This window comes from Pogona vitticeps, chromosome 5, assembly GCF_051106095.1.
Source record: "Pogona vitticeps strain Pit_001003342236 chromosome 5, PviZW2.1, whole genome shotgun sequence".
Taxonomy (NCBI): domain Eukaryota; kingdom Metazoa; phylum Chordata; class Lepidosauria; order Squamata; family Agamidae; genus Pogona; species Pogona vitticeps.
The window spans coordinates 142954157-142979156 of record NC_135787.1 but is presented as its reverse complement, the minus strand read 5'-3'; the positions used below and the strand labels follow the sequence as shown (position 1 = coordinate 142979156).

General features: G+C 39.6%; 1 protein-coding gene across 2 annotated transcripts in view; it reads right to left on the bottom strand.

The window, feature by feature from the left end:
- The window catches only part of RASSF3 (Ras association domain family member 3), an 84491-nt gene that overhangs the window by 57971 nt on the left and 1520 nt on the right, over window positions 1-25000 (bottom strand). Inside the window, exons 1-2 of one of the 2 annotated variants that reach the window (XM_078376894.1) lie at window positions 7786-7848; window positions 5311-5432 (exon numbers count right to left, since the gene is read on the bottom strand). In XM_078376894.1, the coding sequence (XP_078233020.1) occupies window positions 5311-5361 (51 nt within the window). In that variant the 5' untranslated portion in view covers window positions 5362-5432; window positions 7786-7848. Of the gene's footprint in view, window positions 1-5310; window positions 5433-7785; window positions 7849-25000 lie in introns of those variants that run through there. The other variant, XM_078376895.1, reaches the window with a different exon arrangement.

Here is a 25000-nt window from a genome sequence, read left to right as displayed (position 1 = left end):
CTATTGGTAAGCTTTTTTACAGCATCAGCCCAGCCAAAACTCCAGCATACAAGTTTATTCACATTTATTAATGATTCTTTTGAATGCATGCAAGCAATCTCCAGACCTGAAGAGAGAGAATACTTTCACTGCCCACCGAACAAGACCAAAATCACATGAAATGCAGCAGTTGTGCATTGTTAACAGACAAAACTCTTTAGCATTTTAATGGGAGAGAACTCTACTCATATTATAAATAAACATTTGACTGGTGGCAGCAGGACATTCAGAATGTAAATATAATCCAAATGTATAGTGATTTTGGCCAGCAGGTCCCTAAGGCTATAACTTGTCTGTCTGGAGATGTCTGGCTATCAATCACAGATGCAAATTAAAAATTAATTTGAAAAGTGGTGGTAAAAACACAACATCTGACAATGCAAAAGTCTTTATAGTTGCTGCTGATGGCCATTCTGCTTCTTCTTAGCAGCACTGGTGAGTTCTTTAGGATGTTACTAACCCAATGTTACCAAACCACCCTGGAATGAATTTTATCTCTTCCATCCTCCCTGCACTTCATTCTTGAAGACTATTTCCCCAGCTGCCTTGGCTTACATCCAATACTGGAGCAGGGGAAGAGCAGAATAAAAGGAATGGAATGGAATGGAGCGAGCCGAGACAGAGGAGTGGGCATACATTTGTGCCTGCCTCTCAAGCTCTCTATTCAGTGACAGACAGAAAAGCCAGGGCTCAGAAAATTTACTTCTGGCGCACAACTCCCAGAATATCCCAGCCAGTCTGGAAAATGTTGTGCAAAGAATTAACTTTTCAAAGTTCTGAAGCCACTCTCTAGCCACTCCACAATATGCATATGTTTGATTTGGCAGAGATTTATGCAAGGTGTCTAACCAATAAAAGGTCAAGACCAGCATTTTTTGTGCAAATAATTCAAATATAATCAAGTGCAAAAAAGGCACTTTCTGAAATGCTCTTGGTTGTTGTTTTTTTCTGGCAGCCCATTCACATCAAGCTTAGTCACATCAATGGACTCACAATCACACTCTGCAACATTCACTACTAACTCACTGGCAACCTTCACTACTACTCATTGTTCAGTCAGCCATTAATTACTGAATAAGCAGAAATGGCTTGTGACCATTTCAATGGGGGCAGCTTGTCCCCATATAATTTTGGGAACAAGCTGCCCCCATTGAAATGGGTGACTCCCCTTCCAGTTCATAAGCCATATGTGTCAATAGGACAGCAGTTTTCCATGTTCCAAGCTGTGTTTCATAACAAGAGTTATCCTGAATGACATTATTATACCAGAATTTCAGCATTTTTAGTAACCATGCTTTTTTCACTAATACGTAAAAATATTATATATCTAGTCAAACCAATCCCACTAGAAATCTACACTTGGAATGAAGTCTAGCCTCCTGGCAGTCCTGCACTCAGCTTACCTAACACACTACCCAACCCTGCAAGGTGTGTGTCCAACAATTATCCAGGGTGGAATGATCAAAGCTGAGATACCAGCCCAAGATGCACCCAGCTTCTTCACGAGTTAATGGTTGCATTAGCAAAAGAGAACTTATAGTTCCAGCAATAATGGGACAGCCATTTTTGAAGGGCAGCTACTGGGTAGCAGCATTAATAGAAAGTGACACTGTTAGGAAATCTTCCATAGATAATAGCAGTTGCACATAAGGTAACTATTCTTAGCACTACATAGAAAGTGACAATGGTAGACCACTTCTGAATGTTTATGCCATATTTGCCGGCGCACAAGGCGACCAGCCGTATAAGACGACCCCCCCAACAGGAGGAGGAGGAAGAGGGGAAACGGGCGGGTGGCGGGCGAGCAAGCCCAAGCCGGACCACCTTTTTGCAGAGGCCTTTCTTTTATTCGCCCGCCCCCCACGCACGCTCCTCCAGCGGGCGAGCCCCGGGACTCTCAGCTGGGGCCCCCTACCCCCCTGGAGGAAGCCTCTCCCGGAGGGATTGGCCGGCCGCGCAGCTGCTTCATCACCTCCACCAGCATCTAGTTGCATCTCCAGTCGCGTGGCTTCCTCCAACCGCTGCGGGTCGAAGGCATCTTCCAGCGCCACCGGGCATTGGGGTGGGGAAAGGAGGGGAGTCTCCGGTTACTGTCGTGGCCCAAGGAGGCCCAAGGAGGGAGCCCAGCAGAGAGACAGGCATTGCTGCGGGGGCACTGGACCCTATGCTGCCCCGCCCCACTCCGGCCCTCAGGCTCTCCCTCAAAGCCCAGTGAGCATCCTTGGAGGGCCTTCGCGCACGAGAGCCTGGGGGTGGATGGGTGGGTCCGCAGTCGCTTTCCCGGGAGACGGGGGAGGTTCAGAGGAAGCCAGGAGGTCCAGCACTGCTGTGGGGTGTAGCTCCAGGCCCTGGGCGGAGCTGTCTCAGCGGCGGCTGTCTCAGCGGCTGGCTCAGCAGCGTGGGGTGGCGGGCTCTGGCCGCTCAAGGCATGGCAGGCTGTGCTTCCCTCCCTCCATCCAGACCGACTGCCTGCCTGCCCGCCTGCCTTCCTCCCCGGCCAGCGCGGCTCCGCGTCATTCAGTGCACCCAGCGTACAAGACAACCCCCCCCCACTTGGAGGCATTTTTGGGGCCCAAAAAGTCATCTTGTACGCTGGCAAATACAGTACCTCAAAACTCCTTTAATGAGACAATCCAAAATGAAACAAGAGATAGCATGGGAATATAGGACCCCCAATGTATTAAATTAGATGGAAATAAAGCAGAACTGAACACCATAAAACAGTGGTTCCAAACTTTGGGTCCCCAGATGTTCTTGGGGTTGTCAGATGAGAGTGCAATTTATCTTCCTGTCTATTCAGTCTATATGTAAAACATGTAATGTGAAAAGCTAGATTAGACTAAGACGAAAGCAGAGCAGAAAATGGTGGAAGAAACATGAATAATTTAAGATATACAAATTACAACATATTACTGGCAGAAAATAACAATGATCTGAAACAAATACTGTACTGATGTCATTTAAAGAAGAAAATGCAGAAATGGCATTACTGTTGAACTTTAAGAAGACAAACTTCAATATTGATTTTTTAAAAATCTAAATTACCTTGCTTCAATCATCAGTCACAATGGACACCTAGAGCTAAGAAATCAAAAGAAGATTGAGAATCTGACTACAAAAGTATTTAGTCCACTGTTTAGTCTGCTGCAGGGATGGGCTGGTTCATTCCTAAAGCCAGTGATTACCTGATGTCTTTTACTAGAGCAAACCAGGTTGTCCCACAGAGTCGTCCCACCCACACTCTTCTGGGTCCCTGTTAGGTGCTACTGCTTTTTAGGTGCGGATAGGGCTTTGGTTCAACTTGAGTGTGTGTGATTGCTGAAATCAAACCAAAGTGGCTGGCTGACTGTCCCTTTAGAGAAGCCATTTAACTGAACACTTCTTCTGATCTGTCCTTTGGAGCAGTGGTCCCCAACCTTTTTGACACCACATACTGGTTGGGGGAGGACGGGATCCATGTGCTGGGAAGGCAAGACATCCCCCCCGCACTCATGTGCATATGTGAAAGGGCAGGGCGCACTTGTGTGGGTGTGTGCATTTGCACGCATGCATAAAGGGGTGGGAGGTGGGTGGGTGGGCATGCAGGGGGCACATACTCATGCACATGCACAAAGGGGTGGGGGTACATGGGGGCACGCGGGCACTCTCATGCACATACACAAAGGGGCAGGGGTGCTCATGTGGGTGCACGTGCACTCACGCGCATGCATGAAAGGGCTGTACAGGGGGGATTCCAGGGTGGGTGGGAGATCTGTCTCCTCGGCCCAGTCCGGCTCAGGCCATGGACTGGCACCAGGCCGCGGACCGGGGGTTGGGGACCCCTGCTTTGGAGGGCAGGGCATTTCTTTTTAATTGTTGCTGTAATCAGCAGTGCTGTGAAAGTTTTCTTTTTAACTCCTGTCAAAGCGTCACGGATTTGCTGTGCTGATTAGTGACATAAAAAGCAACAGGACACTTCTGTCTTGGTTTGTTTCCAAAGGCCAGGAAGACTTAAAGGGAAAGCTTCCTGTTTCTCACTAATGTTAAGCAGCTTTTGCAGTATCACTGATAATGTAAATAATGAATAAAAAGAAACGCATTGCCTTCCAAAGGACAGCTCAGAGGAAATGTTCCATTAAGTGGCTTCTCCAGAGGGACAGCCTTAAAGGTCCTGATAAATATTTCTCCTTCTAAGGAAACCATTTTCCTTCTAAAGTGGAAGATCTTGATTGTGCTAAACAGGGTTGGCTGAGGTGAAGTGTGGTTTCTTGATCTGAAAATACCCAATCCTTACATGTAGATGAACATGCAAGGATCAAACCACACATCTCTGCCTGACTTTAAGCAACCTTATTTACCTTGATCCTGCCCACTCCAATTTGACCTAGGAAGAAGCTAGAAAATATCATCAAGCGTAAGGATGCATAGCTGGAGACTGAGGTCAAGATCATCCATACGTCATTCCTGATCACCACATAGAGATATAAAAGCTGGACAATGAAGACACCTGATAGGCGGAGGTAAAATGGTTTAAACTGTAATACTGGAGAAGGGTTTTACACATACCATAGACAGCAGAAAGACAAAATAATGGCTTCTAAATGAAATGGAGCCTGAACTATCACTGGCAATTAAAATGGCTAAACTGGTTAAAATTATTAAAACAACCATTTTGCATATATTGTGCAAAGACAAAAGACAGTAATGAGAGGGAAAGAATAAGAATAACATGAGATGGATTGACTCAATAAAAGAAGCCTGTGGCTTGCAAGACCAGAGTAGGTCCTTTAATGCCATTTCAAATCTAATTTTGAGTGAAATTATCTACAGTTACCAATCAAGTAATTATAAAATAAAAAAATTACTTTAGTATGCCTGGAGCCTCTCATCTGTCTTGTTCTGCAGAATTATGAGGTTATCACTGGTTGCCTATTTAACTACCTTTCACCATTTATTACATTATGAAATCTTGTGCCTTGTTTTAGACACAACACAAATTATGATAGATTAGCTAAGTCCAAAGCAAGTTCTAAAGCATGCAATTGAGACCCCGCCTCACATCAAACAGAAGTATAAGAAATATGTTTTAAAACTATTCAGCAGTAGATGCAAAATGTACACAATCCAATAATATCTAGAGAGCCCAAACTGTCCACCCAATTTAATAACATGGCCTACACACTGCACATGTCATAGATTCAGAAACAGAAAGACTGATCCAAAGATAGGTGTCCTTTCTTTAATGAATGACAACTGGAAACAATAAGATCTGTAAAAAATAAATTGCATTACCGTCACATCATCAACGCCAGCTGAACTGTTATATGCAGAGCTGCATTCCATCAGCTTTCCATTTTGTTGGCAGTCCAGGTGTACCAAATCTTGACAGTGAGAGTGGCATGTGTATTTGCAATCTAAAATATAAAGTGCAACAAGCAATTTAGACATGATGTCCATGCTGATTATGTTGCTCTGAATATATATAATTGTCAGCAAGGCCCTGAGCTTGAATATTAGCCTGGATTCTGATTCCAGCTCATTGTGACAGCCATTGAGATCTCTTAACTCAGCAGCATCAAAGGCAGAAGAAATGAACAATTTGGACATCAGCATCAAATCTATGTATGTGACAGCGTTCTCTGGATGCCTGAATTAGGATTTTGAAATTTGCATCCTCAGAGCTTGCATCTTCCTTTCCAAGGAATCAATTCCTTCACAGTTGGAACCCAAATCACCATGTTGATCTGTAAGTGCAAACAATGAAGCTACCCAAATGGAGGAGGAACACAAGGTTTCAAACCAGAGGCTGGCTGCATTTAGGCCCTCCACTCCTCAAGGACTCTTACACTTCACTAGAGTTCTTAGTTATCTGGGAGTTTCCACTGTGATTTAACTGCTAGCCTGTCTTGCTGTTTTGTATTTTGTGGACCTCCCCTTATATTAGCTGAAACTCTGTTGTTTAATGGAGCAAGTTACACTAGAGTAGTCCCATTGAATCAGTGGGGATTTAGTAGTTCAATTCTCCTAAGTTTCATTGTTTAAATAGCCCCACTCTAACTGTAACTTACATAAATCTCTTTGAATCAAAGGAACATACGCAGGAGTTGACACACCAAATCATCACTGATCGATGGGCCTACTCTAGTACAATACTATACTAAGCAACAGGATATCAGCCATTATATTTATTAGCATTCTATCCACCATTTTCATTTCTAAAAAATCATGTCAAAATGGCCAAGCAACATGGAAGTGTTCTCAGAGCTAGAATTTCAGGCAGACAGCCAAGGTTGAACCCAGCAGACTGAAAGGAGGGCCTACAGATATAGCAGGACTGGCTTATCACTTCAAGCGGAAAGTAATATATGTTACTTTCTAAGCTTTCTCACAGTAGGAGTTGTTTCTCAATAGCACAAAGTGTCTCAGAAACTAGAAGACTCCTTTTTGTTAGAGGTTTTAAAGCACACACTGGATTGCCATCCCACACACATTCTTTATCTAGGTGTTTCCTGCATCAACAGGTGCTGGAATGAGATAAATACATTTTGAGGGTCTGGGGGGTCAGATCTTGGAGGGCCCCTAGGACCTTCTAAGCACTATCTCTGACACCTCAAATATTCTGAGAAAAAAATATAGTCCCTTGCACAGGACAAACAGCACCTTGGAGAGGGAAAATTTGCTACTGTAACTTAATTCCTCCCCATACCTGTTGTTGCTTTGGGGAGGAACGTGGAATTCCTGTTTTTCTAAGCAGAAGGTGCCTGTCTGGTCACTTGTAGTTTCTAAAACAGGCCTGTTTGGAGAGGGAACTGACATGACAATGGCAAACAGCATAACAGAGACTATTGAGTACAGTTTGCAGTACACTTTCGAACAAATGTTTTTCTGGAGTGTCCAATGATTTTGGGTAGAGATGAACACAAAGCTTGGTTTGGAGGTCTGTGTGAGTTCGTACACACAGCACCACAGGTATTGCATGTTCCCTTCCCCTGCCTGGATTCCCCAATCATCAGCCAGTGCACGCACCTCTCCGCCACCTCTTCGGCTGTTCAACCTTCTACTCAGCTACTCAGACAAGGAAGCAGGCTAGGCAAATCCGTGCTCCTGCTGGGGACTGGTTGAATAGCCAAGGAGGAGTAGGAAAGGAGTGTGCTCTGACTGGTGAATGGGCCTTTGGCTGAAGAGGTGGGGGGAAGTAACATGCGGCATCCGTGGTGCCAAGCATCTGAACTGCACGAACCTCCAAACTGAGGTTTATGCCCATCTCTAATTTTGGGAGAATACACTTAAAGCAACCTGCAGTATGTATTTTGTCTGTTCCAGGATTAAACCCTGAGCTTCCCTCAAGATATAATATGCTGTGATTCCAAAGACATTTCTCCCTATAAGACTGCAAAGTCCAGAATTTAAAATTCCCCAGCAAAAACACTCCAAAAAACTTCCTTCTCTCCCTCTTTTTTCTCCTCACCTCTAATATTATTCTGGTCCCTACGGGCTATTTATTTATTTATTTATTTATTTATTTATTTATTTATTTATTTATTTATTTATTTATTTATTTATTTATTTATTTATTTATTTATTTATTTATTTATATATATCCCGCCCATCTGGTATAATTATACCACTCTGAGCGGCTGACAACAGAACAAATACAATTAAAACAAGATGAATCCATGAACATCCATTATTAACAAACATACTAAAAATAATAAATGATAGATAAGAAAAAGAAAAAGTTAAATTAAATAAATTAAATTAACTTACTTTATTGATTTGTTAGCATTTTTCAATCTCACCCTCTCTCCTTTTTTAACTGCCTTCCCAATGTTTTGCTTAAAGTGGTGCACAAAAGAGCAAGACAGAAAAACAATAATACATTCATACTGAATGAATATCAGAATATTTTCAGAACAACTAAGGTGATAATCAATAACAAAATAAGAAGCTCCAATCAGATTCCTGCTCTGTGGTTATACATTCTACTTAAGCTTCTTCTATGTTTGAGGTTGGAAAAGGTGGGGGTGACATCTTAAGAAGTTGAAAAGGAAGGTAAAGACTTTTTCTAGAAAAACTCAGAGCCAGACCTGACCTTCCTGATTTTCCCTTTCAACTCTCTTGTTATGTGTCCCTTCACTGTCACCATTTCATATCTAGTAACATTATGCATATTTTACAAGCTGATGAGTTAATTAAGGGTTAATTAAGAAACTTGGCTAAACCCTAGCAGTCAGATAAAACCTCCCTTGATCTGCTTGCAAGGTCTTTGCTTTAAGCTGTTTAGGAGATCAAATTTAGTAAAGCTGTCTTAATTACCATGCAAATAAGCTTCAAAAAGGTGTGCAACTTGAAGATAGGAAATCATCTAGTAAGCTTAGTAGTCAGGTGAATTTAATTGGTAACAACACTTCCCATGTGCCCTACATTAAATGTGCTATTCTGAAGAACAAAACACAGCAGAAATAATTTTTCATTAGGGTGGCATAAGGTTTAACATTGTACTACCTACCTTAGACTCACTAGCAGTTAGGAAGTGTGTAGCTGCATGTATGATGCAGTTAAAAGTATGTACATGACTCATTTTGGTGTAACCAGCCAGCTACTATACACTGTCAAATTATACTGCTATTTTCTTTGAAGATGATCTTTTTTTGATTAAGCTCACCCTCTGCTTAGAAATGCCAGATTAATGTTTTTACATTACTTCTTTTAATATCAGGAAAAGTGTTATCAGTTAAATTCCTGTCTGAAATACTTTTAAAGGCACAGGAGCAGAATGAGGATGAAAGAAAACAATAGCATTTCTCTTACATCCCTCAGTTCCTACTTTTTTATAACAAGAAGTCATAAGAATTAAATGAGACCTAATGGTTTATTAAAGTTTATTAATAAATACCTAGCCCATTCTAGGAATTCAAAGATGTTAGACATTGTTAATTACTGTATTTTGTGTGTGTGTGTGGGCGGGTGGGTGTATATATATATATTTAAAGGCGTAGTAAAAAATTGCTATGCATGCATTGCTACGCATGACAGTGACATAGTCACGTTTTAAAATGTGAATTCAAGTTGCTGGCTCAAGGCTGACTCAGCAATCCATCCTTCCAAGGTCAGTAAACTGAGTACCCAGCTCACTGAGGGAGCAATGTATAGCCTGCATAATCAAACTGTAACCACCCAGTGAGTGCTTTAAGCACTATGGAGTGGTATATAAGCAGCACACTTCACTTTGCTTTGCTTTACTATATTTATAAAGTATAAGATCTATAATTTCATTGCTTTAATGCTTTATTCCACACATATCTTCACTGAAGTATACTGGAAGTATGTTTAAGGAGAATTGCCCCACATGCTTTTCACCCTTCAAATCCCCCAATCAGATTTCTATGTCAATAGAATAGGCTTGCACGCACAAAAGTGAATCTCCTACTTTCAATAGTAGCTAGTAGACTGAGGAGGAATGGTTCATTCCTAAATTAGGGGGATCTCTACTTCAGTCACAAGCTACCTATGCTTTAGGGTTAAGAGAAAATGCCCATAGTTTAGACATAAGGTCCAGGTTTCATGTGTAGAAACCTATTTAAAAAATAAAAATAATTTAAATTAAGCGACTATATTTAAAATCAAATTCTTCAACTAGTTGATTTTTAAAAAATAAAACAGAGTTGTTGGACACCAAGCCTCTTTGAAAACCATAATCTCTTCAACCTTTCCCACTATTTTTTGAGATATAAGAGATTTTGGCCACAATTATTCGGTGACTAGGGAAAGAAGAAATGCTCCCAGATATTCTTTCCACGGCTCGATCTTGGCACTGGAAAGCCAGTTTGATGGCTCAGTTTAAATCCTGGCTTTCTTTGTTTTCACTCAAATTGGCTACTTAAGTACATAGCTTAAATTTTTGGCTTTCAAACAATGCAAAGAGCTGCTGTCAGAAAATCTTATCTGAGAACCATACTACTCTTAAGGTACAAGCAAAAACTATTCTTATGGCCAGTTCCAAAAACTGTGATAGGTTTAATAGTTTGCAGGTGAAATGTGTAGTATAGCTCTACATTAAGATTACATGGCTCAAGGAAACCGGGCTAATTTAAATATTATAGCTCTCTGTTCCCTTCAAGGACAGATTCAACACACTTTGAGTAAAGTGCCTAGTTCCTCAGTTCTTTGTATTACTTTCTACATATGGAAAGTGACATGCTGTATCTGCAGAGGAGAAGCCTATGTTATACACACAAACAGCTATGCAGACATGTTGCTTTCCATGTGTCGATAGTAAGGATGGAGAGGAGGGAGTCTAAGTGCTCTCCTCAACATGTGGTACAACTGTGCATGAAGGTAACCTTCAGACAGGCCTTGTGTCAAGATGAATGTAAACCAAGCCCCAATCAAAATGAAAACACTGCTATGTTTGAGTCCAAAGAATTACAAAGAACAAGAGGGGAAAAATCATATGCACTGTTCCATAACCTCTAATGCAGTGGTCCCCAAATGTGAGGCTCAAGATGTTATTGGAGTTACACTTTCTCAAGCCTCTCCCACTACAGACAATGGTCAGGGATTTTGAGAGCTATGCTCCAAAACCTCTGTGGCTTTAGATTTGTAGACCACCCTCTGAAAGCTAAAGGAGTGTGTTACACAGTACTATCAGTGCAAACTGAAAAGAAAACAAATAGAGTTTGCAGTGCCAGTGTTCAGCAACCTGTGGCCCTTTAGGCGTTGGACGACAAGTGCCATCAACACTCGTTGTGATAAAGGATAATGGATACTGCAGTCTAACAACATCTGGAGGACTACAAGCTGTCCAATAAATTCAAGGGCTTGGACAAAATGAGGGACTGTTTCTGGGGTGTCTGCCATTTTTCTTATGCAATACATTTCCATGAGCAGAGGATGTGTTCTGTTAATAGAAGAGCACTTTTAGATGACTCCTTGTGACTCTATTTCTTTATCACAACGGAAGGGAAAAGAAATCATATTAGCAGCTGTGTAGTCCATCTTAACAGCAGAAGCCGTTGTTCCTGATAGGATGCCAGCTTTCAGGCTGCAGTTAGGGAGGAGGCAGGAAAGAGCTGGTCTCCCTGCATTTATGTGCTGTATTACTGCCTTGGTGAACTAGAGTCAAAGCAGGCCTAGAAAGGTATCCTCACAAATACTGTAATAACAAATACTGTAATAAGGAGTGCTGACAGTTATTGGCATCTAGTTTACTTTATATTCATTGATTTCTACCATATGAGCCCACATGTTTCCGTAAGTCAAATCAGAGAATATCCTGAAAATATTCCAAAACCGGAAAGTGAATCAAATTAGGAAGCATGTTCTTTCATTGTTGCTGTAATTGTTACAATTAATTTCAATATAAGCATATTTGAAGTCATAGTTATATTTGGAATATAATGAACTGAAATACATATGCATGCATATTTGAAGTCATATACATTTTAAATTTTTCCTATTAAAGATAAAATCAGGAGGGGGGAAATATCCTGATTTTTTTAACCCAAGGTATGCTTTAGGTTCCAATATTCAGTATGGTTTTTACTCTCTCATTACATTTAATATTATTGATGATAACCTCAGGCACAAACATGGCATGCAAGTTATTCTGATAGACTGAAAAAGCTAGCATCAATTGTATCACATTGCTCTGAACCAGTGAGCACCAAACCTCATGTCAAGTAAATTAACATTTGGGGGATCTGCACCATTGTTTCCCTCAATATTAAATAGCAGCAGGGGAGTGATCAGAATTAGGCCTGGTCACACAAGGGAGACTGCTTGAGCCTTTTCCAGTACCATTCCAGGAAAAATCCCCTACATTACCCTGACCTAAAGATATTATAAGGCATGGGTAGTTTGGTCTTGAGGAGTGTTCATGGTACAAGTACTGTCTCATCCCAATTACTATTCAAAATCATATTTTGTCTTTACTTTGTCATAATCTTTCTACTGATAATTTCTAAAATATGATGGCTTGGATTACAACAACGACTTGTGTTGTCATTTAAAAAACATTATCAAACATTAACATTTTGCTCAGATTAACACAATACGTAAAAGGAAGTGCTCCCAATCCTATGCGATCACAGTATCACAATCCTGTACTGGATAACTGCTACATGTTTAACTATTATATTCATTTGCTTGCTCTTAAATATATATATTTAGAAAAATACATTTAGAATTGTGAAACGGGGGAGTGTAGGATAACAAGGTAGTACAACTTTCTGTTCAGCACTGAAAATAAGGCAAATCTGCCTTATCTTAAAATTTAAAATCCCAGCAGAACTAGCAGAGATATGTACTCATTACATGCAGCCCTAGGAGTATTGTGAACCTCAAGCGTTCATCTTGTTGCCACCTACCTGCTAACTGCCTTTTCTTCACCCCAAGCTTGATTTTGCATAATGGTTTGTATATAGCTGTTCCCATCACAGAGCATCTGCTAGGCTGTACAAACAGGCAAATTAACAGATGTTCTTCAGGCAGAATCAGATAATTGAACTATGCTGGCTCAGATAAAAACAACCAGACCGCTCCTGCTCAAGAACACAAGTTTTCACATTCTATCAGCCGTATTTTCAGCTTTCATAAACCTGCACAATAAAATCCCGATTTGACTTAGCTAGTTTGACTTTCAAATTAACATGCATAAGGAAGGCTAAACTCTGAATATAATCAAAACAACATTTAAAACATTGGCAGCAATTAGAATTGAAATAGACCTAACATTGTTCTTAATATATTTTAGAATCAACCTTCTCCTAAAGCTCAGTTTATTTGATGCCCTGTTTGTCTGTGGATTCAAATCGAAGATCTTGACATGCAAGATGAGATGCATATGTATTCCATCAGATACAAATATTTGCCTGTGAGACTATGTCATCTATTATACTCAAGGCAATGTAGACATTTTGATGGAACAAATAAATACCATCGATCTGCTCATTCATTCTTGGTGACTGTGAGGGTTGCATTATCACTGGTGATTGATGAGCATTATTCTGCATGTCCAAAACACAATCTAGAAAGACAGTCTATGGCTTATGACAATTCACTGAATCCATTACTGCTAATACTTGCCTCTGATTCTGGCTAGATGATGATCTCCTGATTGGGGAAAAAAATCCCATTGCCTTAGTCAGGGGGTGCTGCACCTGTGCAGTAATTGCAATATTTTGTGATGAGTACCAGCATTTGTAAATGTGTCTGTCTAAACCCATTTCTCTCAAGTTGTACTGCTTTATTACAACAGTACAGTGGTGCCTCGTATAACGAGTGCCCCGTTTAACGACAAATTCGCATAGCAATGGCATTTTTGTCATCGCTTTTGCGATCGCATAACGATGTTGCCTATGGGGAAAAATCGCTTTGCGATGTTTTCCCCATAGGCACCATTTTCCCCCAGCTGAGCGGTGGGAGCCTCCGAAGGAGCGCTCCCGCAGCTCAGCTGGGGGAAAATGCATGCGGTGGCCTCGGAAGGACCCTTCCGAAGGGTCCTTCTGAGGCCACCGCCAGGATTCCCCTTCCCCACGGCCGGCTTCCCCGGCCATGGTCGGACTCTCAGGAGTCCGACTATGCCTGGGGTAGCCTGCCATGGGTCGGATCCCCCCACCCTCCCCCCGCAGCTTGAGGAGGATGGGAGGCATGGTGGGACTCTTCGGCAGCTGCCCCGGCTCGAATCCGAGCCGCGGCGGCTGCCGAAGAGTCCCGCCATGCCTCCCACCCTCCCCCCGCGGCTTGGATCCAAGCCGCGGGGGGAGGGTGGTGGGATCCGGATGACTTTCAGGCATCCCGGGCTTGGATCCCTCCCTCCCACCCTCCCCTCGCGGCTTGGATCCAACCCGCAGCAGCAACTCCCAGCCATGTCCGATCTCCCCCCCCCAACCATCGGGAGCAGCGGGAGAAGCCGGTGGAGGAGAAAGGCCTGATCGGCTCCTGCCTTCTCCTCCACCGGGCACCTCCTCCGCTGCTGCAAGCACAGTCAGGGCAGCCCTTTGGGAGGAGCCGGGCTGCTCCGAAGAAAGGCAGAAGCCGATCTGATCTCCCCTCCCAACCATCGGGAGCAGCGGGAGAAGCCGCCCGGTGTGGGGGGGGGGGTCGGATCGGCTTCTGCCTTTCTTCTCCACAGCCCGGCTGCTCCCAAAGGGCTGCCCCGACTGCGCTTGCAGCAGCGGAGGAGGTGCCCGGTGGAGGAGATGGCAGGAGCCGACCTGTCATTTCTCCTCCACCGGGCACCTCCTCCGCTGCTGCAAGCACAGTCGGGGCAGCCCTTTGGGAGAAGCCGGGTGGTGGGGGAGAAGGCAGGAGCCGAAGCCGTCTTCCCCCCTCCCCCGAGGCTTCTCCCAAAGGGCTGCGCCCGATACTGGGGGAGAAAACTGGATAATCCGTTCCAATAGGTTTTCAATGCATCTCTATGGGAAAACGCGTTTCACTTAACGATGTTTTCCCATAGCGATGTTTTTTTTGGAACCAATTAACCTCGCTATGCGAGGCACCACTGTATTTACATTCTGCCACTGGGACCATGACTCTTGGAGGTTTGTGGACCAGGATGGTGGAGTGCCTCACATCAAATTTGGAGGGGCACACCCAGCTCCAGTCAGAACCAGTCACTGTCTAAGATTTATAATTTATAGAGTGCTTGTTATCATAGTAGGATCATAAAACCATAAAGCCAACAGCCACTGATAATAGCACTTTCCATAAGTTTATTCAACTGCTTTTAAAAGCTTTGCAAATTATCTGCAATAACTACTTCCTGTGGTAGTATAAACATATTACAGTGGACCCTCGATTTACGGAATTAATCCTTATTGGAACGGTGGCTGCAGGTCGAAAAGTCTGTAGGTCGAGGCTCCATTGACCTACAATGCATTGAAAACCGATTAATCCCATAACCGGCCGTTTATGTTCCATTTTGGTTTTTTTCCCCCGGTCTGTAGGTCCATTCTCCGGCTGCAAGTCGAACCTAGATTTTGCAGCCAGAGAAGTCTGTAACTCGAAAAGTCTGCAAGTGGCGCCGTCTGTAAGGCGAGGGTCCACTGTAGTATGCATTTTTATCTTTCTGCTTAAAAATGCATTTTCCTTTGGCAGTGTAAATTCCTTAGTATCTGTTTGTATCTTTCTACTTAATGATACATTTAGGGTGAGGGCTCAAGTACACTCCTGGTTTTGAATCAGGTTTGGCATACTTTGATTTAAAAATATCTAACTACATAATGTACAGTTAAGCACACCTTTTTTGGCTAGGAAGTGGGTTTAAACATTTATTATTATTATTATTATTATTATTATTATTATTATTATTATTATTATTATTATTATTATTATTATTATTATTATTATTATTGAGCAGTTTACAACAGATAAACAAACAACGGAATAACAAAATAATACATATACAAAATTATAATAATACAATGTATTCGCGAAGGCTTTCACGGCCAGGATCTAATGGTTGTTCTGGGTTTTTCAGGCTCTTTGGCCGTGTTCTGAAGGTTGTTCTTCCTAACGTTTTGCCAGTCTCTGGGACCGGCATCTTCAGAGTACTGGAGTAGCACAGCTGTCAAAATCAGGTTCAATGCATTTCAATGGGGGGAAAGATTCACCAAAAATTAACGAAGAGTCAGAACAAAGCCAAATTAAGTTTGCACACATTTTAGAAGCTGCACTAACGATTCCAAGCATTTAAAACCATTTTGAACCTTTTAAGACACACTTAAAATTGCAAAAACGGACATCGCAAAACTATTGAAATGCATTGAATAGGCTTCAATGCATTCCAATGGGGGATACATTGTTTCGCTTAGCGATGTTTCCTGTGGGGATTTTCGCTTAAGGACAGCAATCTGTTCCCATTGGAACGGATTAACCGGTTTTCATTGCATCTCTATGGGAAAACGTGTTTCGCTTAGCGATGTTTTCCCATAGCGATGTTTTTTTTAACCAATTAACATCATTAAGCGAGGCACCACTGTATATAATAGCTACCAAACCTGTTGGTATTCTTCTATCTCTGTGTTATTCAGACTTGTCAATACTTTTGTTTTCAATAATCTGGATTTCTTTATGCCTCTGTCAGTGAATTTCTTTACCCTATGGCTGGTTCATGGTATCAAGTCTGTTGCATTCCATTTACACAGCCAGTCAATTTGGTACAGATTGTTACAGACATATTTGCAGAGAGATTACTTTTAAATGACCATTTTAAAAATTATACAGTGGTGCCTCGCTTAACGAGTGCACCGTATAGCAATGTTTCCGTATAGCGATCCCTTTTTCGGGATCGCTATACGGAAACATACCCGATCTTCGCAATGGGGAAAACCCGCATTGCGAAGATCGGGTATTGCGGCGGCCATTTTGGAGCCACCGAACAGCTGATCGGCGGTTCCAAAATGGCCGCTGGAAGCCCGGAAATGGCTGCCGGCAGCTGTTTTCGCGCCCTGCCCTCGCTTAGTGAAGGCGCGAAAATGGCTGCCGGCACCTGGAATCCTCGCTGAACGGGTAAGTAACAAAGGTATTGGAACGCATTAAACGAAGTTTAATGCGTTCCAATACATTTCCCCTACCCGTTTAGCGATGATTCCGTATAGCGAGGGTTAATCCGGAACGGATTAACCTCGCTATACGGGGCACCACTGTATTTACTTTCTGAATGTTTAGACCAGTGTAGGCCAGCAACACAAAGAAAATCTTTCTTTTCATTCAGTGTTTTCATTTACCACAAGTAAAAATGCTCAGTTTAGCGAGCTGCAGATTCTACCACTCCAATGTGTTATATGTGATCCTGCCTTTGAAGACTTTTTGGAAAGTCCTGTTCATTTAGAATCTACTCCTATGCTGCTAACTGAAATTAGCTCTAGAGGACTTCATACCTTTTTGAAACAGCTTCAGTGGTGGTGGTTGGTCTGGTGCTAGTGTTTATCTTTAAAACCTATACAGCCTGTAATGCAGCCTACTGCATATAATTACAGTGGTGCCTCGCTAGACTATGTTAATCCGTTCCATTGAAATCGCTGTCTTGTGAAAACATCATCTAGCAAAAAGCGTTTCCCCACTGGAACGCATTGAAACCCGTTTAATGCATTCCAATGGGGGATCGACAACAGTGCAGGACTTGCCCCTTCAATCTTCTAACAGCAACTAAGAAAAATTACCATTACATTTTTGCTGTCTTGTTTACAGTATACCCTTCCCACAGAAGTTAATCTGATGGTCTACCCATCTTTTTGACAGCAGGCCTTTTCATTTTACTCTTTTCCAAAATGTTAGCTAATTTGGTTTGATTGTATGGTCTGTGTTTATATATTTATAGTTAGGCATGGAAACAGGTTTAAAACCAATATATTTTTAATATACAGTTCAATCTCTGTGTACCTCTAACAAATACACAAATCCAAATAGGTAGCACATTTACTTTACTATTTACTGCCCCCTAGTGCTGAATATACAACAAAACAACAAAAGCATGAAATTGAAATAAAACAGCATGAAGTAATTTGCCAATAATTCTATTCATTAAAATGGTTCTAAAGAAGGATTATATTTTAGGTTATGGAAAAGATTTAATACAATTGCAAACATAATCTCAGAATTGTGTGCTTGCTCAAAATATAATATATGTTCCCTTTGCTGAACTTTGCTAAAGAAACAGAGCAATCCTATAAGGAAAAGAAGTAACATAAAATGAGCCTTGTTAAAAGGAAGATGGTTCTTATAAAAATTTCTGGCACATATAGAATAACATCATTTCTAACATATGAATTTCATTCCCTGTATCAAGCGGATAACTTTGTATCTATTTGGAATTATGAATGGGACTATCTAAAAATAAAATAGTGATATCTCCATAATCAGGATGCCTGATGGGCTGAGCTAAAGAACATTTAAATGTATAGTAGTAGTAGTAGTAGTAGTAGTAGTAGTAGTAGTAGTAGTAGTAGTAGTAGTAGTAGTAGTAGTAGTAGTAGTAGTATCTAGGCATTCAAGAAAACATCAATATAAATCACAGGGAATTTAAACTATTATTCAGGAATAAGGATTTTTATAGAATAAAAGCAGCGCTAAGAACAGAACTTGATGCAAAGGGGGAAATTATTGTTGTTAATAGTTGGTCAATCTCTGCATTAATATATTCTTTTGAAACTGTGGACTGGAAGTACAGCAACCTTGATGGTTTAAACAAGAAAACCTGAGTAGACCTGTCAAGCACCAGTGCCATCATCCAAAGGCCTATGTGAAGCAGCTTTATTCGCCATTCGGAGGCAGGCTTGTAAACCTCAAGAATTTCTCTATGATCAAATAGTCAAACTTTGAAACTTATAATGGCTCTGCTTCATCAGATTATAGTAGAAAATTGCAAAAGACCAATAGTATTACAATTCGTAAATGAAAACCAATCTATACTAATGAAAGTTTCACAGTACAAGACATGGCTTTGAGAAACCATTACCAGGACAGCACCTCAGTTACCTCCTGGATGGTAATATTGACATGCAACAATTGAACCTGTAGTTTAAATCAAGCTGTTTTCAGGTTGAAATTAAGGGATTTGTGTGTGCAATCACGGCCATGTTATTTGCACCAGATATTATCAGAAAGTACTGTAGTTATAAAGCAAGGTATAAGTGATATATGTAGCCACTGTCAAAAATCTAAAGAAACAATTCAGTGTATCACAGCTGGATGTCCCAAGCTTACATGTGCAGGCATAACCAAGTTGCAAAGATCATTTTTCAGCAGTTGGCTAAATCTTACGGATTACTCACATCTTTTCCTCCATATTATAAATTCCAGCAGAAGTTGGATGCTTGTCTAAGAAGAAAAAGAGCAGGATCAAGGCAAGGCTGGCAATCAGTTCTGAACCTGAGAGTACAGCACTGTATAGCACATCAGGCTTCAAGTATGGGTAAGGGGGAGGAAAGCCCCATTTTCCCTGCCAGAAAACTGAATAAGACTACATGGCTGCTCTGGACAAAACATCTCTAGGACTCTGTGATAACTACAACCGTGCAAGTCCTAAAATAGTGTGCCATGTTTAGAAGTCAATCAGCAAGGACTTTCAACTTTCAATTAAAATGCAGCAAGAAAAAAACTCATACCGAATTATACCAAAGAGATAGTATACTTCTGTGGGTGACAAGTGGTGGATTGTGATGTGGGGGGACTATAAACTCCATTCAACTGTGATAATCAAATTCTTTAATTCTAACTGTATGCTTTTGGCACCAAACTGTTTTAGTAGATCTTGGGTTTCAAGTGACAATGTAGAACTTCCCGACTGTGATATGCTTTCCCAAGACCTAGACGGCATTGTGTCTGATCCAACAAATCTATTAAAAATACCAAGAGCATAAAATGCATAGGAGTAAAGCAGTTTCTATAGTATTATACATGTGAAATTGGGTAACTAAGATTTTAAAATAACTCAGATTGGTCAATACAGTTACAGTATCTTCAAACATGGTCTAAAGAACATGGCAACCAGCACATAAAACGTATGCTTCTTGAACTAGTTTTACAAGCCTACATGCAAATTGCTTTTGAAACATACGGAGTTGCAAAAGTAATGTACTATATATCATGAAGATATGACAATTCAAAGGAAATAGTAAAAGATCATTTTGGACATCCTCAAAAATCTTAGATGTGTATAAAGTAGCCAATGAACACTTAGCATAAAACTGCAGGAGAAAGAATCTCAGTTCCATTAAGAACAAGTACTCTCAATTTAATTTCATGCCCCAGGAAAGAAGAAAATTAGAAACTTACCAGAAGACCTCCAAAGAAATTTTATTTTTTTCCTTCTTGGGCTACCCAGTGATTTTGGAAACCAATAAAAAAATTGTGCTATCCTTCTAATGGTTTTGTTAAAATCATTTCTTATTGCCATATCTAAAAGCTATCTGCTGCAGCAGCTATAACTTCACAGAAGTATAGAAAGGAAGTAAAAAGTCTCAAATATGTACACACTAAGATAGCTGTGAACAGAACCTCAGCCAGCACGTCTCATGACCACCTGTTGGTCCTAAATCCTCTCCACCATATTCAGTGATCTAAAGATCTCTATCTTCGTATGCAGCCACATTTACTAGATTTCCCTGTGGTTTAGTCACAGCAAGAGAAATTAACCAGTATGTCTTAAAAGCTGCATAAGATTTTAAAATCATATTCTTTGTCCCCTTTCTCCCATATTATGATCTAACAATTGAAAGTTGTATATCAGTTCCTGTTTTAGAAAATAATGAACTGAATCAACAGTTTTTCAATTAAAATAGGTACTGTATAATGTTATTTTAATGTTGTTTAAAATTTGGAGCCCTATAAAGGAAATTTAAAGCAATAGTGATGTGCCATGCGGAGACTAACATGTTTGCCTGAAAAGAAAGTTTTATTCCAAACATTCTTCCGAACACACAAGTCAGACTGTTCAGTATAGGATCTTATACAGTATTGTAGTTCTAGCAAATTACTTTTGCTGTCCCAATGAGAATCCAGTGTGCCTATCTAAGGACAACTCAAATTTAAGTATACATAATCTACAAACTCAAAATGACATCCTGTATAAATGAATTGCATAAAGACAAAAATGTTTTAAGCGGGCAAATTTGCATAAAATGTTGATTATGTTTTTAGACAGTTACAATAACTGATCTCATACAAAAGTATTTTATATCTGTTTACATGTATAGTCTGTCTCCTTCAGATATCTTATTTAGCTGACATTTTCTTGGCTCAGGGCAGACAAAACAGTGTACTGAAGATATTATGGAATATTTATTTATTTATTTATTTTATTTATATCCCGCCTATTTGGTCGGGCGAGGACCATTCTTTGCTGCTAAAATTCTTTGCTGCTAATGTTGTAGAATAAAAAGTTTGCATAACTTAGTGTATCAACTGTTGAGTAGCTATTCATGTTTCACTCCCACAGACTAAGACATGTAAAATATTTAACCCCCCACTTTCAGATATTTTTAACTTACTGCCTTCTTCCAGAATGAACTGGGATAGCTTATATTTCCTGGGTCAATATGTCCCTGAAAACAAAGCAAACATTTCCACTTGGACTAGATATGTCACAAGTCTCTAGGCAGTCAGTTTAAGAATAGGTGGCAGCTACCCAGTTGAAAGAATGCTCACTAGTCTGCACAATGTTCCAAAGGGGCCAGAAGGCATATAGAAACTAAGTGTTTTAACATAATGGGGAAATCAAGATGAACATGTAGTAAAAGCTATGGAACTTTTCTGTATTTCAAGTGAAAGATATCAATACTAATAAATAAAACATTTAACAAAATAGACTATTAAATTATCAGTTAATATTATTTGGGAAAAGGCATAAACTGGAGGCTGAATGCACGTTTTCCATGCAAAATGTTTCAGTTTCAGTCTCCAATTAGGAGTGGGAAAGGCCCGTGCTTAAAATCCAGGAGATCTACTATCATTCAGTGTTGACAATACAGAGCAAGATAGAACAATTATTTCACTTCGTTCATACAAGGCAGCTTCATGCGTTCCTAACTATTTAGTCTAATAAAAATTCAAAATGAAGTATTTGCTTACACTTCCAGCTAGGAAGTCAAGCAAAAAGCCTATCAATGAATCCAACTGTTAGCTTGAATTAAAGCTTGAACCACTGAATTAAAGAAGTTTACATCAAATTACTACTGAGTAGTTGATTCAAAAGGTCTATTCTAGTTAGGGTTAGCAAGGAGTTAGGCCCTAGTTTTTTTAAAACTAATAACCTGATCTTTGCTTTACTTTTCAGTTTGCACGAGCTCCTTGTGGTCAATAAAGATCTATAGAAAGATTAATTCTTGCGCAGAAGCGGAGGCAGTGGCAGCAGACGTTTATGTAGATAGATTCTCTGGCTTCAGGCTGCTTTGAAAATTAAAACTAGTACTTTGAATTGTCCCAGGAAGTGAACAGGAAACCAGTGGTGTTGTTTCAAGCGTTGAGAAAGGTCCTAGTGGTTAATATACCAATCAATAAACCAGATGACACATTTCATACGGATGAAGTTTAGATGTTATCCTACCAATTTTTCCCATATACTGGTTTCTCTGTCTACATGCAGTTACAACGTTCTAGTTTTAATGGTCCAGAATCAGTTCTGAGAAACACATAATTTAGGCTGTGGCAAAATCAGTCCAGAGACCAGGCTGATTCATTGAACTGTTGAGCAATTGTCTCACATCAACTGTCATACAAAACAGTTCAACAATCAGCTTGCTTATAAGATTTGATAATTGCATGGTAAAATTAGTAGACATCTCTTTTGCATCCCAAACAACACATTTTAAAAACAAAAATATAAATAGGAAAATATGCTACATGTATAAAATATACCACACATATAAAATTCTATAGCACTTTAAATTTTACTGCACCCTGTTTTTAGTTGCTTTTGCTTAATTTTACTAAATTGTATGGAACTATAATGCATATGTCTTTCATGTATTTAATACACACACACACACACATATAAATGCTTAATTTTAGGCTTTGGGGTTATAATTTGATGTAATTTTATAATTTTGCTTCTCATATTCTGATACAAGTTGCCAGATGCACAGACAAGATAAGAATATTATTTATATTTTCTACTATTGGTGCTAGGTAAGGAGACATTTAACAGAACATTTGTGCTCTAAAATAAGCAAATGGGAAACAGAGAGATATATTATACCAAGGTCTAATGTTTTATTATTATTATGAACCTTTTCAGTGCCTTACTTTCTTCTCTTGACCACATCTCTTTCTCAGTTAGAAAATATCAATAGGGTGATCATTTGGAGAAACCGGAGAGCAAAGCCATTAAGTATTCAACACAGACAGGCTACAAAAAAACCAATATCCTGGAAGGAAATACATAATTCAAACCAGATAAATGAACCACCAATGCACTTTGCCATCTCCCTGGTTATATTTCTAATCGCCAATAAAATTATTTCTGATAAACCTAGGTAAACTAACACATCATTATTAACATATTACTGATACACAGAAAAAGAAATATAATTTGTGGTCACTATAAAAATATATAATAATACTTTGTACAGAAAAGCGAACCATAGGAAAAATATACAGTATGTAAAAATCATTTCTAATTTTGTTTTTAAAGAACAAATTCAAATAATGCAGAATTAAATTTTAGGGCAGTATCACTATGCAATATATGTAAATAATATTTCTACTGTCTGTGAATTCCACCTTCTGTCACATATCTTGTACACCTAGAATGTGTAAAATGGTCTGCTTAGGTTGACTGAAATAAGCGTATGTAATTTCAGAGATTACTTATACAACTCGAATAGTTAGGTAAAACCAGTTCCATAGCTGCAAAAGATTAGCAGCAGGTTATATGTACTCTGGCCGACCTCCATGAAAGCTGTTTTATAGATCACTGACACAGTTTCCTTTGATTTTGGAAAACAAGGGAAATATAAAGTGTTAGCTTGGCAATTACAGTGTAAACATGGATGAAATGAAATAAATGTTAAATCATTTGCATATCCCCCCTCAGCAAAAAAAATTATACTGTACCCTTCAGCACGGTTTTGTGTTTAATCCAAATAGTTGTTGTGAAACTGTTGTTAAATTGTTGTAATATTACTATTGTTTTATTCTATTTGTTGTGAGCCGCCTAGAGTAGACATTGTCTAGATGGGTGGCATATAAGTCTAATAAATAAATAAATACTTATCAAGGGTGGTCATAGACAGGACATTTTGGAGATTGCCCATTCTTAGGGTTGCTATGAGTTGGGGGCAACTTGAAGGCACATAACAACAATACCATCCAAGATAAATTGCATATTTGCAGATATTTACTTATGGAGGATCTGGCACATTACATCCTCTGTTTGCTGTACAATGACATCAGAGATTCCAGATGTAGGGAGAAATTTGAGGATTACATTTTGAAAAATAGCTACAGAGACTTGAAAGTATGGCACCTTGACTTGCTTGATAAAACTTGTAAAGGTCATCTAAGGCATTTTTTCCCTATATCTCCACTTTAGAAATGTTAATTTGTCATATTATTAAAGCGACATTCCTTCCTTCCAATTGTAGATATATAGTGTGTATATATGTATCATGTACCAATATTTACATATTTAGTTTTCATTGTCATTTTTGTATCTTTTCAAAGTTTTAACTGTATTGCATATCATAATTTTATTTTGCAATGATCTTTGGACTAATGCAATAAATATTCTTTTTATGGTTACTGAGTTCTCTTCTGAGATCAGAATACATAGCAGGCACCTACTTGTTAACAATACCTGCCAATACTACTACTAGGGAATAAGCCTCACTGAACATAAATAGGTTTGTGCTGCATAATAAACAGTTGATAGGTCTAAAAGTAGGTGTACTAAAGAAAAATGAGGGAGAGAAGAAAGGGTAGGTCTGCCACTGAATTAAAAAAAATCTTAATAATGAATTTCAGTTAATCTAGTTATTAAATTTGCATAAATGTGCATATGGGTTTTTTAAAAATGATAGTTCTAAAGTAATAACCATTATTTGTTTTAGATAATGCTGTCATAATGTGACAGCTAACATTGTCTTCCATGAGACACTCTATTCTGTCTCCTGAAAACAGAATGCCTGGGATGCCAGATGAAGCTTTTAAAATAAATAAATATAAGTATTTATATTAAAGTATCTACTTATTATTAATTTTAAAAGTTTTACATTATTAATTGAACTGATTAATCATACTGGAGTTGGAAGGGGCCTATAAAACCATTGAGTCCTGCCCCCTGCTCAATGCTGCTGTCTCAAACAAGATGACAGTTGGATAAAATGTCAACAGAAGGAAAACAAAGAAGCAAAAAGGGAGTTGTAGTAAAGCTAACTGATGAAAGATGTGGAAACATATAAGTACATGTTCCAGGTAACTTGATACAGAGTAAATACCACCTTACATTTTTTTTCAGACACTTGATAAACATGGTTAATAT